Below are 16964 nucleotides of genomic sequence, written 5' to 3'. Positions count from 1 at the left end.
TGCGTCTACCAACTCTGTTGTACCATACTCTCCCAAGTGCTTAGTACAGTGCTCTGCGCACAATAAGCGCTCAATAAATGCCATTGATTGGTTACCCTTTGAGCACTTTGGTATGCACCCCAGCCCTACATACTTATGTCAGTATTCTTATGGTCTAGTATTTCCCCTGTCCCTAGTTTATTTTAATGTTTTTCTGTCCTTATAGACTGTAAGGCCACAAGTCTCCTAATTCTGTTGTACTGTACTTTCCCAAGAATTGAGTACAGTGCTCTGAAAACGGTAAGCACTCAGTTTAACACCACTGATTGATGATAGCATGTCATCATCTCCTTTCTCAATCTGTCATTCTAGTAATCATCTTCAGTGGAATTACTGAGCATTTACTATCTGCAGAGCGCTGCATTAAGCATTTAGAAGAGTATAATACAACAGAGTATATAGGCACGTTCCCTCCTCACAATGATAATAATAATAATAATGTTGGTATTTGTTAAGCGCTTACTATATGCAGAGCACTGTGCTAAGCTCTGGGGTAGATACAGGGTAATCAAGTTGTCCCACGTGAGGTTCACAGTCTTCATAGAGAAGCAGCGTGGTGCAGTGGAAAGAGCACGGGCTTTGGAGTCAGGGCTCATGAGTTCGAATCCCAGCTCTGCCACTTGTCGGCTGTGTGTCTGTGGGCAGGTCACTTAACTTCTCTGTGCCTCAGTTCCCTCATCTGTAAAATGGGGATTAAGACTGTGAGCCCCACGTGGGACGACCTGATTCCCCTGTGTTTACCCCAGTGCTTAGAACAGTGCTCTGCACATAGTAAGCGCTTAACAAGTACCAACATTATTATTCATCCCCATTTTACAGATGCGGGAACTGAGGCACCGAGAAATTAAGTGACTTGCCCAGAGTCACACAGCTGACAAGTGGCAGAATCGGGATTCGAACCCATGACCTCTGACTCCCAAGCCCGGGCTCTGTCCACTGAGCCACGCTGCTTCTCAATCCCGAGGGAGAGACAGGCATTAGTGTAAATAATAATTTATAATATATAATCAGTTTTCTATTGTTAATTACCTGATCTTGTGAAATCTTGTCATTATCCTATACCTCAGATTATCATTCGTTCAGTCAGTCCTATTTATTGGGTGCTTACTGTGTGTCGAGCACCATACTAAATGCTTGGAAAGTACAGTTCAGCAATAAAGGGAGACAATCCCTTCCCGCAATGGGCTTACAGTCTACACTTCTAGAGCCTTTAAGTATGTATTTAGGGCTGGAATGAGTATCAAATACCCATAGATCAGTAGTGGTATTTTTCTTGTATAAATGAGAGGGTATTTGTAAAATGGCCTGAAAGGTTTTATACGTTCAGTATGGGGGGGAAAAAACATGATTTATGCCTATCACAGTTAATCTGACTTTTCGAGAAGTGTATTTTCTGCCATGAAAATTCCTTTTAAAATTGTAATAGCTGCATGTTTTCTTATATGTTTCTTTTCTTTATTCTCTGCTTTGCTTTGTGTAAAAAGCTCTGGGGACTCAGGGTATGTCATTTCATATTTTTTGACTTGAATTTCCTTGAAGGTCAAGATGCTTTTGCTAGGTAACACATAGTGATTCGTGACAACCAATAGATGATTTAGTTTGAATGATGTGTATGTGTTTAGTTTAGCACTTAGTTTTAATGCTGTTTCTGGCCATCCTTCTCCATTTTTGTTGACTTGGGGGGCTTAGGGGGGAAATTTTCAGGTAATTAAAATAAACTTATTAGTACATAAAAATAAATATAAATCAAAATGTGGGCACCCCAACGATCTTTGCAACAGCCCATTAAATATTTTGAGGCATTATTTTAGGAAAACCCTGTGATACTTGAGTAATTTATTTCCTGAAATTCCTAATTCCCCGTTGTATTCTTTTTAGTATTTTGGGAGTAAGCCTTTTCAAGCTAGCAGAGCAAAAGAGACCACTGAAGCCAAGAAGAAAGGGGAGGAAGAAAGTTACAGCACAAAATTTATCTGACGGAGATATAAAACTTCTAGTGAACATTATTAGAGCCTATGACATTCCAGTGAGAAAACCACCGACTAGGTAAGAGCCCTTATTTAGCTTTTCTTAGAAGATTCTTTGAGTAGTCGAATCAATTTGATTCTTGTAAAATGTTAAGTGTACTCTGGCTATTTAATATTTCATTTAGAATTTTTTTTTCCTGAGTATCTAGGCACATATTTTGCTGCAGATCTTAAAACAATAGGGAAAGAAAAAAAAATAGATCTCCCCACCCTTCTCTCTGCCCAATGGGATTCTCAAACAATTCCTAGTTTAGGGGTGACTCTTTAATTCCCAAAGCGCTCTCATGGTAGTTACCCTGATTTCAACCCCTCATGTCAATCCCATTGTGCAGATGAGGAAACTGAATTAGAGGGAGATTACATGACTTGCCCAAGGTCACAAGGCAGACGGGAGGCAGAGCTCAGACTCAAACCTGGGTCCTCCGACTTCCGGCCGGGCTTTCCTCCACTACACCCCTCTGCCTCCCCCTGAAATGCATTCCCGGAAGGCATCACGTTAAAAATTATGTTCCTGTCGGTCAATAAATTCAGGTTTTCCCCAGAAGAAGAAGAGCAAATTACTGAAAGGAAGATTTCTAGAGGGGATGTTATTAGATGCACTGGAGCAAACCACTGTGGATCTTGTAGAGCGTCAAGTACCGTTGAGCATCCACGGGGCGAGAGGGAAGGAAAGCTACAGCTCCGTAACAGATCTTTCCCTCCTTCCTTCTTCTCCGGGCCTTTCACCTTCTTTCATACCCTTCAATTTCCACCCAAACCCGTTATTTCCCAGTGCGATATAATAGTGCGATGTCAGCTACACGGCACGAGGGCTATTTTTCTAATATTCTCGGCTCCTTTTCTGTTATTCGTTTCTTTTTCTAGCAAGCTCCAACAGCCATCTAGGTCTTCGAGGTCTTTCAATGAAATGTTTGCGGCTTCCCCTTCCCCGCAGAGCCCAGGCCTCGTTCCTGACTGGCCTTTTTGCCAGGTATGAAAAACATTCATATCTTTTCGATATTTCCCCACAATTCTTTCAGGCTTTGGGGAAGTTGTCACGGAGAACTTTAAGCTAGCACATTTGCTCCTTCGTTTGCTTTGGCTATTAGAGCATTTAGCTTTAGCCTCGAGTTCCGGTCTCCTGATGGCGCATAATTCATTCTCCCTCCGTCTCCCCCGTAGTTCTCTGTGCGCCCTGAGCATTTCTGATAGGGAGGTGATTTATACTGCAGGCGGCACCTACCCCTCTCCGGTTCCCCGATTCACACATGCCCCCGAGAGGTGCTCCGGAGAATTCAGTTCTACCCAGGGGCAGCGGCAGAAGGTGACATCCAGGCCTGTTTGGTTGGTTGAAATAATAATAATAAATAATAATTATGTTATTTGTTAATTCCTTACTATGTGCCAATCACCGTCCTAAGCGCTGGGGCAGCTATGAGGTAATCAGGTTGACCCACGTGAGGCTCACAGTCTTAATCCCCATTTTCCAGATGAGGTAATTGAGGCACAGAGAAGTTAAATGGCTTGCCCAAGGTAACACAGCAGACAAGTGGTGGAGTGGGGATTAGAACCCACGTCCTGTGACTCCAAAGGCCATACTCTTACCGCTGAGCCACACTGCTTCTCCTAAGCCATGCTGAAATGCTTTCTCCCTTTGAATTCCCACTTAAGTCCGCATGCCTTTGACCGTACAAATTAAAGACAACCCACCTCTCCACTTTGTCAGGGTGGGGGTGTGAGGGAATGTGATTGGTATTTTTAAAGTGTTTTCACGTACATTAATTCAATTTAGCATTTCCATTTGCTCTCAATGCATTCATCTGACACTCACTTGTCTGGAGAAAAATCTCCTAAGAATTTGCATGGAGAAGTTTTCTGATTTTACTTTCGACACAAAGGCTTTGGTCCGTCCATTTGTGGAAGTTTCTTTTCAACGAACGGTTTGCCAGACGACCACAGCTGAAGGCCCAAACCCCAGCTGGAACGAAGAACTTGAGCTTCCATTTAGGTATGACTAAATTATATTTTTGTTGTTGTTGTTATTTGTCCTCTAGACTGTGAGCGTGTTGGGGGCGGGGAATATGCCTACCAACTCTGCTACATTGTTATATTGTACTTTCCCAAGCACTTTATAAATACCACAGTTATTATTATTATTACTCTCTCTATCCTCCAAACCTTGTTAAGGTCACATCGTCACCAAGAGGGCATCCCCGATTAAGCTCCTTTTTCCCTGACTGTCTCCCTTCTGTATCATCTATGCACTTGATCTTTACCCTTTGGATACTTGGTATTTCCCCACCCTAAACTCCACAGTACTTGTTTACATATCCAGATTTTATCCCGATTAGACTGTAAGCCCCGATTAGACTGTAAACCCCGATTAGAATGTAAGCCCATCATTGGGCAGGGACCGTCTCTATCTGTTGCCGATTTGTACATTCCAAGCGCTTAGTACAGTGCTGTGCACATAGTAAGCGCTTAATAAATACTATTGAATGAATGAATGAATTAGTATCTGTCTTCCCCTTTAGACTGTAAGCTTGCTGTGGATAGGGAACGTGTCTACCAATTCTGTTGTGTTGTATTCTTCTGAGTGCTTAATAGAGTGCTTTGCACAGAGTCAGCACTCAGTAAATACCACTGATTGAATTAATTCGTCTGCACATCTCACTCTTCCCTTCCTGCTAAACCTTCTGTCATCAGAAACTTCCGGTTTTCTGGACAGGAGACAAAGACATTGAAACCTTTCCATTATGCAGCGGCACCCGTCTAATATCTATAATTTTAATTCTCACCTAGACACATAGCCATTTGAGAAATAACCCCTTAATATGTTGTTTTGCTAGAGCTCCAAATGGTGACTATAGTACAACCAGTTTGCAGTCGGTGAAAGATGAAGTGTTCATTAATATTTTTGATGAAGTACTCTATGATATCTTGGAGGTGAGTGTGAGGATCTCGGGATGATGTCTCTCCTAGTCTTCGTGTTTTCTAGAAGCTATGAAAATCCTACATTGATATTCCTTGTTTGCATATTTGCAGTCCTAGGAAAATTCATTCCGTGCTTCCCACGAAACAAATATATTGATGGTTGTCCTAGATTTTTAGACTAATTGTGAGATGAATTTATGCAGCAACCATGGAATAATTGGGAATTTTCCATAGTTTACTGAGAAATCTGTCAGGTTAAGATAGCCTCCATTTTCAGAAACGATGTTACTGGGGACGAACCTTGTCCATGGGGTTGGAAAAGATGATTGTGCAACTTCTCACCTTGTCCACGCTGCACACGTAGCAAGTGTCTCCACTGCCAGAGCACCGTAATCAACCAGAGTGACCCCAGACTGCTCCATTGTCTTGGGGCTCATGCCCAGAGGCCTGATTATTGTGGGCGGGGATCGGGTGTATGTACTCGATTGTTTTAGCGCTTAGTTCAGTGCTCTGCACACAGGAAACACTCCATAGATGCCATTGTCTGGCTTTGAGAAGCTGCGTGGCATAGAGGATAGAGCACGGGCCTGGGTTTCAGAAGGTCTCATGGGTTCTAATCCCAATTAGAATTAATATTCCTTGTTTGCATATTTGCAGTCCTAGGAAAATTCATTCCATGCTCTACTAGACAGCTCTACCGCTTGTCTGCTGTGTGACCTTGGGCAAGTCACTCCACTTCTGGGCCTCAGTTACCTCCTCTGTAAAATGGGATTGAGACTGGAAGCCCCATGTGGGACAGGGCATGTGTCCAACCCGATCTGTTTGTATCTACTCCAGCGCTTAGTACAGTGCCTGGCATATAGTATGTGATTATCATTATTATTATTATTATTATTATCATCTTGCCACTTCTCCAGGTGGCAAATGACCACAGCTCCAACTCTGTGGGCAGTAGTGATGTCCCTGCCCGGGTGGGACTGATCCGAGAATCCCTCCCTGGCTGTCTCTTGCTTGCCACTCGATCAATCCGTCAAGCTCGCTGTGGGCAGGAAATGTCCCTGTTTATTGTTGTGGCATACTTTCCCAAGCGCTTAATCCAGCGCTCTGCCCGCAGTAAGTGCTCAATAAATACGATCGAATGAATGAATAAATCAAAAGCATCAATTGGGCACCTCCTGGTAGATCACTGTACTAAGAGCTCGAGTGTGGATGAAAGAGTTACAGAACTGGATCCTTGCCCCTGAGGAACTGACGGTCTAATTGGGGAGAAGCACGCTTTGATCAGTCACAGATAGGGAGAACGGTTGAGTGCCGAGAAGCAGCATGGCCTAGTGGAAAGATTAGGAGCCTGGGTTCTAATCCAGGCTCTGCCACTGGCCTGTTGTGAGACTTTGGGCGAGTCATTTAACTTCTCCGTACATTTGTTCCCTCATCTGGGAAATGGGGATCTGATATCTAGTCTCCCTCCTACTTAAGACAGTGCTCTGCGCATAGCACGTGCTCAGGAACTACAGTTGATTGATTAATTAGACAATCGATCAAACTTGTGGGACAAGGACTGCGGCTGACTTTCCTGTACTGCATCTATCCTGGAGCTGAATACGGTGCTTGGATACATTGTGAAATCCTAAAAAATACCATCCGCAATACTACTGAGATGGTGCTCCGCAGGCTGTGGTAACTTTGTGGTTTGTTGGCATGGGAGGGCTAAAGGAACAGTCGGAGGATATAGAAAGACTAGGGACTAATTGCATAAAGCCCTCTGGATGAGATGTCAATTCTTAAGGGCTTTGAAATTGGACAGAGTTGACCGTTGTGATCTGTTGAATGTGAAACAGGAAACAATTCGAGGTAAGGAGGAAGGCAGGAGCAAGAGGTCAGGAGCCGGAGAGATGAGAACGTTGAGTCCATTGGCATGAAAGGCCTGGAGAGTACAGCCCAGGGTGGGCTGGAAGAAGAGAGTGGATAGGTAGGAAGGAGAGACCACGTCCCACCGTCCTGCCAGTCGCCTGCTTCCCAGTTCGAGGCATTTTTTGGTTATTTTGTGACTCTCGGCCATACTGTTTCTTGTCTGCTGCTTGTCAGCTCGTGAGACTTGTCCGTCCCAGGGCAAAGCCCAGTTACAGTATAGCCTATTGGAAAGAGCATGGAGCCGGGAGTCAGGACACCTGGATTTGCCACCCAACATTGCCACTAACCCACTGCGGGACATTGACCAAGTCATCTCTCCGAGCTTCCTTTGCCTCACCTGTAAAATGGGTCTCCGACTGTGGCAGATCGTCCACTCAGATGTCACAGCACCGCTCACCACTGCTTTGATGCTATTATATGGTTATCTTCTCCTCGTCCTCTGCAGTGCAGAGGAGTATTGCATTTTATTGAATATTATCGTCTTTGCCCTTCGCAGGATGAACGTGAAAGAGGAAGTGGAGTTCATACTCGTATTGAAAGACACTGGCTGGGATCTGTTCGAATTCCATTTAGTACGATATATTTCCAATCAAGGGTAAGCACCGTAAATATGTACTGACAAACTATACCTCTACAGTCCTATTACACTAGTGCAGTCTGTTCCACGTGTGTTACCTGTAGAATTTCAAGCTGCACATTGGATACATCAGAATTGGATCGTGTGTTTTTGTGGTTATAGCTGATGCTGTGGGGACAGTTAGGTGCCGGTACTGTCCATTTCTTGAGGTTTTCAAAGTCATTTACTTCCATCGTTCATTCAATCGGATTTATTAAGCACTTACTGTGTGCAGAGCACCTACTAAGCGCTTGGGAAAGTACAGTACAGCAGTAAAGAGTGACAGTCCCTGCCCACAACAAGCTCACAGTCTAGAGAGAGCAGGAAAGCTCCCTTTATTGTACAGGAAACCAGCTTATTTAGAGCTCATTTATCATAGCTTCTACCAATAAGAAATGAAAGAGAATGAAAAAATTGAAAATAAAATGGAATGGAATCATAGAAAATAGCAAAAGAGGTATAAAAATCTGATAAACCTAGTGAAGAAAGAGGAATACTAACCAGGAAAACTGGTGTCTTTCAAAAGACTGAATTATTTGAATTCATTTCCCATTACTCCAGGATGAGTTGGAGGACAACGCCAAGGTTACAGGCTTGTGAGATAGGGAAGGTAGGCGTGTTGTCTTCAGTGATGGGAGGACATGGTGTAATTCAGTTTGGGACATGTTTAGTTTGAGGTGTCGACAGGACATCCAGGTAGATCTGTCCTGAAGGCAGGAGGAAATGTGAGATTGCAGGGAAAGAGAAAGGTCAGGGCTGGAGTTGTAGATTTGAGAATCATCTGCATAGAGATGGTTATTGAAGCAATGAGGGGGAACAAGATCTCCAGTCAATCAGCGTGAAGCATGCTTGGGAGAGTAAAATGAAACAATAAACTGGCACATTCCCTGCCCATGGTGAGCATAAAGTCTTGAGGGGAGCTTACACCAGAGGGAGAGGGTGTAGATGGAGAATGGAAGGGGATCTAGAATTGAGCCTTGAAGGATACCCACTGTCACGGTGAAAGGCAGAAGAGAAGTCAACAAGACTTGAGAAGGTGCAGTCAGAGAGATAGGAGGAGAACCAAGAGGACATTGTCAGTGAATCCAAGATTAGATAAGGTTTCAAGGAGAAGAGGGTGGTCTGCAGTGTCTGAGGAAGCTGAGAGGTCTGGGAGCATTACGATAGAGGAGAGGCCTTCAGATTTCTACAAAAATATTCAGGACACGTCTCCCCACTCCTCTGAAAACTCCGGTGGTTGTCCATCCACCTCTGCGTCAAACAAAAACTTCTCACCATTGGCTTTAAAGCACTCAATCACCTTGTCCCCTCCTACCTCATCTCACTACTCTCCTACATCCCAGCCTGCACACTTTGCTCCTCTAATGCTGACCTTCTCACTCGATCTCATCTTCCTGCTGCAGACCTCTCACCCATGTCCTGTCTTCGATCTGGAATCCCCTCTTTCCTCATACCCGACACACAATTATTCTCCGTCCATTCAAAGCCTTAACGAAGGCCCATCTCCTCCAAGAGGCCTTTCCTGACTAAGCCTCCCTTTCCTCTTCTACCACTTCCTCCTGCATCACCCTGACTTCCTCCCTTTGTTCTTCACCCCTCCCAGCCACACAGCACTTAATAATAATAATAATAATGTTGGTATTTGTTAAGCGCTTACTAATAATAATAATAATAATGTTGGTATTTGTTAAGCGCTTACTATGTGCAGAGCACTGTTCTAAGCGCTGGGGTAGACACAGGGGAATCAGGTTGTCCCACGTGGGGCTCACAGTCTTAATCCCCATTTTACAGATGAGGGAACTGAGGCACAGAGAAGTTAAGTGACTTGCCCACAGTCACACAGCTGACAAGTGGCAGAGCTGGGATTTGAACTCATGAGCCCTGACTCCAAAGCCCGTGCTCTTTCCACTGCGCCACGCTGCTTCTCTACTATGTGCCGAGCACTGTTCTAAGCGCTGGGGTAGACACAGGGGAATCAGGTTGTCCCACGTGGAGCTCACAGTCCTAATCCCCATTTTACAGATGAGGTAACCGAGGCACCGAGAAGTTAAGTGACTTGCCCAAAGTCACACAGCTGACATGTGGCCGAGCAGGGATTCGAACCCATGACCTCTGACTCCAAAGCCCGTGCTCTTTCCACTGAGCCACGCTGCTTCTATCTGTACATATCTGTAATATCTGTAATTTATTTATATTAACGTCTGTCTCACCCCCCGTAGACTGTAAGCTTGTTGTGGGCAGAGAATGTGTCTGTTTATTGTTGTACTGTACTCTCCCAAGTGCTTAGTACAAGGTAAGCGCTCTGCACACAGTAAGCGCTCAGTAAATACGACTGAATGAATGAATGAGTTAGGGAGAAGTCGCTGGTTACCTTAGGGTGGGCTGTTGCTGTGGAGTGAAGGAGACGGAAACCAGGTAAACAACTCATTTGAGAACTTTGGAGAAAAATGGTAGGAGAAAAGTGGAGCGGTGACTGGAGGGAGACAAGGGGTTAAGGCTGACTTTCAAATGACTTATAAATGATTCTTATAGCATTTGCTGAAACTGTTGACTGAGTCCTCTTTTTCTTATAGATTGATGGCACATTTAAAATTGATATTCCCCCAGTTCTCCTGGGCTACAGTAAAGAGCGAAGCCTGGTTAATGAGCGGGGCTACGATTTTATCCGAAGTCTGAGTGAAGGCTCATATATCACATTATTTATCACTATTGAACCTCAGCTTGTACCCGGGGAGTCTGTCCGTGAAAAGGTAACCGATTTCAAGTTTGGTTTGGGGAATCGTGACATCATTATGGTTTGTTTTTTTAAATCGTATTGGACTATAAACTAACATATATAATGCATGTGTGTGTGTATATATATGCATGCATATATTATATATGCAAATATAAATATTAATAATTCTGGTATTTGTTAAGTGCTTACTGTGTTCCAGACATTAAACTATGCTCTGGGGTAGGTACAAATAAATTGGGTTGGACACAGTCCATGTCTCACACAGAGCTCACAGTCTTAATCCCCACCTCCTCAAATGAGGCAACTGAGGCACAGAGAAGTCGAGTGACTTGCCCAATGTCACACAGCAGACAAGTGGTAGAGGCAGGATTAGAACCCAGTTCCTCTGACTCCCGGGCCTGGGGTCTTTCCACTAGGCTGTGCGGCTTGCCATATAATTTGTATTCGACTTGCATGTATACCACAGTGCTTCGCCACAGTAAGCGATCAATAAATGCGATTGAATTGAATGGATACTAGGCCATGCCGTTGTCTCCTGGCTCTGGCCCTCTTAGGCACGGCACTGAATTCCACAGATTTGCCACCTTGTCTCCACAAGCCCCAACATTGAATCTCAGGTGAACTGGACTCAGAAACCCAGTCACCGATCTCCACTTTGGATGTATTGAAAACAAGGCTGGGAATACCGTAACTACAAACTTTCTGGTATTCACCCCACCCTCAGCCCCTCAGCACTTATATATATATATCCGTAATTTATTTATATTACCAGCTCTGCTATAGTATACTCTCCCAAACATTTAACACAGTGCTCTGCACACGGTAAATGCTCAATGAATACCACCGATTGATCGATTGGTCGATAAACCACAGTTGGGATCCTCCCAGCTCATTTCTTTTGAGGAGAGCGATGCTGACCTGCATCTGGAAAAGACACAACAAGGATAATTACTTCCCTGGGCTCTTTCTCTCTTCCTCTTGCCCTAATAGCGAAGCAGCGTGGCCTAGTGGATAGAGCAGGGGCTTGGGCGTCAGGAGGTTATGGGTTCAAATTCCAGTTCTACCACTTGTCTGCTGTGTGACCTCGGGCAAGTCACTTCATTTCTCTGTGCCTCAGTTCCCCCATCTGTAAAATGGGGATTGCGACTGTGAGCAAACATGAGACAAGGACTGTATCCAACCTGATTCGCTTGTGTCCACCCCAGCGCTTAGTACGGCACCTGACACATAGTAAGTGCTTAACAAATACCATCATCATTAATAGGGTCATCTAGAGTTTGCACCCATTGACAATAAGGCCTGGTGGGAAGAACTTGAGTCTGAGAACCAGGAGATCTGGGTTTTAGTCTCTTCCTACCCTGCTGTGGGATCTTAGGCAGTGCACTTAACTTCTCTGTGCGCAACGTCATTGAGCAGGGATTGTCTCTATCTGTTGCCGAATTGTACATTCCAAGTGTTTAGTACAGTGCTCTGCACATAGTAAGCTCTCAATAAATACTATTGAATGAAATATATATATAAAAATTGTGTGTGTGTAAAAAATCTTCTCTATTTTATTACATTAGTTTTCTAAAATCAATGTGTTTGATGTAGCGTTTTAATTGATTACAACCCGCTGCTATGTGAAAAGAATTGGCTTATATTGCTTTCCACCCACACAGTTTCAAGTACAAATGAAATCAAGCAATTAACTTCCAGGGCTTGGGGAAATTGTCACAGTATATGTAAGATATGACGGGAGAAAGTAAGATTCCGCAACATAAACTGGATTGCCAAGACTCGTCCCTGAGCTCCGTTTCTCAGGGACACACAGGTATAGGATAGAATCCTGAAACTGAAAGGAGCCTGGAGGAGTTGGTGGGTTCTCTGTGAACTCAGGCAGACTCCCCTAGAGCAGCCTATCTTAATTTTAGAAGTTTACAGTGAAAGAGATTCCACGGTCTCCCTCGGTTACCCCTGAAAGGGTTTAACTCTCTTGCAAGGCAATCCTTTTTCATATAGAATCCAAATACCTCATCTTTCAGTTTAAGCCTCTCTCGTCATTTTCTGTCGACAGTGGGAATGAAGAACTGCCACAGGTTATTGGTTTCCACGTGCAGCTGAAGAGGTGTAAGAAGGGAATGGTTTACACAGTGTTGCCTTTTGGTTTGGAACTGGAAGTCATGACCGTGTGGCTTCCCTATCATGAATTGTACTTTCCAAGTGCTTAGTACAGTACTCTGCACACAGTAAGCGCCCAATAAATACAATTAAATGAATGAATCATTTGGTTAAGAAAAAGCAAAGAGGATATTTCCTACACCTTGCTTTATTACTGTAAGGGTTTAATTTGGGGCTTACTAAAATAAGAAAAGTAATTGACAAGTAAATAATAAATACTCATTAATAAAATTAGTAAAATAAGAAAAGTAAATGCAGTTGATTAAGCTTCAAATCAGGATTTGTTCCTGAATGACAATTGACAATTGAAGTTCCCTGATTATCTTTTGATGGGTTTCATAAATGATTTCTTGTCCACCCCAGCGCTTAGTACCAATCATTTTTGATAAAAAGATTTCTTTTCTTTTCAAAAGTTTTTATTTTTTTTTTTACTAACTTCCATGGGGCGCTGTGGATCCACTGGGACTATACTTGTGAAAACACTTGGATAAATTCTAGAGAAAATGCTATAGAATCGTAGAGTAATAATAATGTTGGTATTTGTTAAGCGCTTACTATGTGCAGAGCACTGTTCTAAGTGCTGGGGTAGATACAAGGTGATCAGGTTGTCCCACGTGGGGCTTACGGTTTTAACCCCCATTTTACAGGTGAGGTCACTGAAGCACAGAGAAGTTAAGTGACTTGCCCACAGTCACACAGCTGACAAGCGGCAGAGCCGGGACTAGAACCCATGACCTCTGAGTCCCAAGCCTGGACTCTTTCCACTGAGCCACGAGTAATGTTATTGTTGTATCACAGATACATCAATATATCCCTAAGTAAGATAAGAAAAATAATGCTGTGACTTTAAGGGGTTGATTAATTCCTCTGTTATCTATTTTCCTTGATTTCAGGAAGAATGATGATTAGTTGACTTCAGCCAGAATTTGAGGTGAAACAGGATAGAAAGGAATGACATCTGTTCTGAAGATTGAGCAGACTGATGCTGTAAAAGAAAGTAACAGGAATAGCCAGCATTACAGTGTTTTGGGGAAGAATAGCTAAAGTAACCCGTAAACGTTAACCCCTTAATGCTACAGGTATCTGAAACAATCTCTGTGTCTGGGTGAGAAAGCAAATGAGGTAAGGAAGATTGTGTAGCAGTATAGAATCTGATTTCTGTGATGAACTTGAAATTGTGTTGAAGCATTTAGAGGTGACAGTGATTTCTTGTTTTTCCAAGTGGCAAATGGCTGCCAGTTAATCTGTATAGTTATTTTATCCTATGAATACAGTTGGCCTTTGCTAGGAGGATGGCACTGTGAGTGGTAAAACTGCACACGTGAGTTTTGGAGGGAAAATTCCCTGCAAACTTTGTCCCTGAAAATAGAGCCATGTAATCTTTTGGCCCCTTTGCTCTTTAGGGGAGTATTGCTCACTGGTCAAGAACATTGGTATAACAGGATGGACAGAATGCATCTGCCTCCCTGGGCTTTTAATCAATCTTGAATTAGTTATCATATATAAGACAGTATGTATTTCACTATACATTATAGTGTATTATATGTAATATGTGTATATCATATATTTTAAGGACGATACTAATAATTAAGCGCTTACTATGTGCCAGCCACTGTACTAAGCGCTGCGGTGGATGTAAGCAAATCGGGTTGGACACAGTCCCCGTCCGCATGGGCCTCACGGTCTTCATCCCCATTTTCCACATGAGGTAACTGAGGCACAGAGAAGTTAAGTAACTTGCCCAAGGTCACACAGCAGACAAGTAGCAGAGTCGGCATTAGAACCCAGGACCTTCTGATGCCCAGACCCATGTTCTATCCACTAGGTTAACAGTTAGAGTACGGATCAGTTGAATCAGCAACAAATACCATTTGCTGTTAAATTTCTGCCTGGGTGGATTGCCGCAGTAAGCAGCCAAATCCTAAATCTGAGAGTTGCATGCGGACTGAAGAGCGTGAAGGGACTCTCCTTTGGGGGGACTAAGGTGTAGATGAGAACTGACTGACGAGGATAGTTTGCTCCAGTGTTCTTTGCTACTGGTTCTCTGCCGCCCAGGCATAAAGCCAGATTAGAGTAGTAGTAAGAATTGTGGCATCTGTTGAGTGCTTACTGTGTGCCAGGCACTGCAGTAAACGCTTGGGGCGAATACAAGCGGATAAGATTGAACACAGTCCCTGTCCCCACATGGAGCACACAGCCTAATCCCCATTTTACAGAGGAGGTAACTGAGGCATAGAGAAGCAAAGTGACTTGCCCAAGGTCACACAGCAGACAAGTGGCAAAATCGGGATTAGAACCCCGGTCTTTCTGACTCCCAGGCTCGTGTTCTATCCCCCAAGCCCTGCTTCTCTTCTCTACAGTGAAAAGGAAACAAGTACATTTTGTAAGGAAATTAGCTCAAAAGCAAAGAAAACTATTGTTTCTTCTATTATGCTTTACAAGTGGTAAGAAGGCATATAAATTCTCTGCTAGGATAAGAAACACTCCAGATTTTCTTGTTCAACAGTGGGATTGCTGAGGTAACTTAGATCTGTTAATCATCATTAGTATTTAGTGAGTACTTTCTGTGTGCAGAGCACTATACTAAGTGGTTGGGAGAGTACAGTAAGACAGAGTTGGGAGCCATGTTCCCTGTCCAATATGAGCTTACATAATACTTGTTTTTGTGCGTGTGTGGTATTTGTTAAACGAGACGAGAACGATGGCGATAAATAGAGTCGAGGGGAAGAACATCTCCTAAAAACAGTGGCAACTAAATAGAATCAAGGCGATGTACATTTCATTAACAAAATAAATAGGGTAATAAATATATACAGTTGAGCAGACGAGTACAGTGCTGAGGGGATGGGAAGGGAGAGGAGGAGGAGCAGAGGGAAATGGGGGGAAAAGAGGGTTAAGCTGCGGAGAGGTGGAGGGGGGGTGGTAGAGGGAGTAGAGGGAGAAGGGGAGCTCAGTCTGGGAAGGCCTCTTGGAGGAGGTAAGTTTTAGCTTACTTGTGGTGTAGACTGAGGTCTATTGACTGCTTTTGATTGGGTTTCAACAGATCATGGAAACCTTACTTTTCATCAGTTTTGGATTTTCTTTCCTTTTCTCAGTTTACCATGTGAAAAGTGCTTGGCCGATACTGGCTATTTATTCTCAGCATTTGACTGCCCCTCTGTGGCTATGGTTTGTTACTGTCATGTCTTTGGAGAGATATTGTATTGACGGATATGAAATTTTGAACTATTTCTCATGCCGAAGGACGACTGAGGCATCAAATACATCAGGTGGATTGTGTAACAAAGCTTATGATCTAAATTTATGGATTATTCAGGAAAAATAAATCTCAAAACAACAACTTCTGTGTGCTTAGAATTTTAGGCATTTTCCCCATTTAAGAATTTCCAGGAAAGGCCAATTGGAACTTTGCCCAGTGATAATAATAAAAACAATAATAATAATAAACATCTCTGCTACTCTTTAACTGCTCACAATGTGCCAAGCACTGTTTGTTACACACTGGGGTGGAAACAATGCAGTTGGATCAGACACAGTTCTTACAGAACCAGCGTGGCCTAGTGGAAAGAGTACAGGCCTGGGAGTCAGAGGATATGTGTTGTAATCCTCATTCTGCCACATGTCTGCTGTGTGATCTTGGGCAAGTCACTTCACCTCTCTGTGCCTCAGTTACCTCATCTGTACAATGGGAATTAGACTGTGAGCCCCACTGGGGACAGGGACTGTGTCCAACCAGATTACCTTGTGATGTTGGTATTTGTTAAGCACTTACTATGTGCCGAGCACTGTTCTAAGCGCTGGGGTAGACATAGGGGAATCGGGTTGTCCCACGTGGGGCTCACAGTCTTAATCCCCATTTTACAGATGAGGGAACTGAGGCACAGAGAAGTTAAGTGACTTGCCCACAGTCACACAGCCGACAAGTGGCAGAGCTGGGATTCGAACTCATGAGCCCTGACTCCAAAGCCCGTGCTCTTTCCACTGAGCCACGCTGCTTCTCTATCCACTCCAGTGCTTAGAACAGGGCTTGGCACATAGTAAGCGCTTAACAAATACCATCATTATTATTATCATTATTACTGTGGTATTTGTTAAGCGCTTACTATGTGCCAAGCCCTGTTCTAAGCACTGGAGTGGATACAAGGTAATCAGGTTGTCCCACTGCGGCTCACAGTCTTAATCCCCATTTTACAGATGAGGTAGCTGAGGCACAGAGAAGTGAAGTGAATTGCCCAAAGTTACACAGCTGACAAGTGGCAGAACCTGGATTAGATAGAACCCATGACCTCTGACTCCCAAGCCCGGGCTCTTTCCACTGAGCCACGCTGCTTCTCGTCTTCATATGAAACTCACAGTTTAAGGGGAAGACAGAATGGGAATTTAATCCCCATTTTACAGATAAGGAAACTGAGGCATAGAGAAGTTAAATAACGTGGTCAATATCATAGAGCAGACAAGTGGCGAAGCTGGGATTAAAACTCAGGTCTCCTGATTCTTAGTTTTATGCTCTTTCCACCAGACTACACTGCTTCTCCACATTAGTGTGGGAACCAGGCAAATA

At 43.6% G+C, this 16964-nt stretch overlaps 1 protein-coding gene across 3 annotated transcripts in view; it reads left to right on the top strand.

The window, feature by feature from the left end:
* The window catches only part of CC2D2A (coiled-coil and C2 domain containing 2A), a 112816-nt gene that overhangs the window by 81311 nt on the left and 14541 nt on the right, over positions 1 to 16964 (top strand). For all 3 annotated transcript variants that reach the window (XM_039911931.1, XM_039911932.1, XM_029062763.2), the window contains 6 exons: positions 1918 to 2085; positions 2931 to 3036; positions 3944 to 4053; positions 4895 to 4991; positions 7387 to 7485; positions 10080 to 10256. In XM_039911931.1, the coding sequence (XP_039767865.1) occupies positions 1918 to 2085; positions 2931 to 3036; positions 3944 to 4053; positions 4895 to 4991; positions 7387 to 7485; positions 10080 to 10256 (757 nt within the window). The remainder of the gene's footprint in view (positions 1 to 1917; positions 2086 to 2930; positions 3037 to 3943; positions 4054 to 4894; positions 4992 to 7386; positions 7486 to 10079; positions 10257 to 16964) is intronic.

Source organism: Ornithorhynchus anatinus, chromosome 4, assembly GCF_004115215.2.
Source record: "Ornithorhynchus anatinus isolate Pmale09 chromosome 4, mOrnAna1.pri.v4, whole genome shotgun sequence".
In the NCBI taxonomy this organism is placed as follows: Eukaryota; Metazoa; Chordata; class Mammalia; order Monotremata; family Ornithorhynchidae; genus Ornithorhynchus; species Ornithorhynchus anatinus.
The sequence above is the reverse complement of the archived record's forward strand: the minus strand, read 5'-3'. Positions and strand labels throughout refer to the sequence as shown.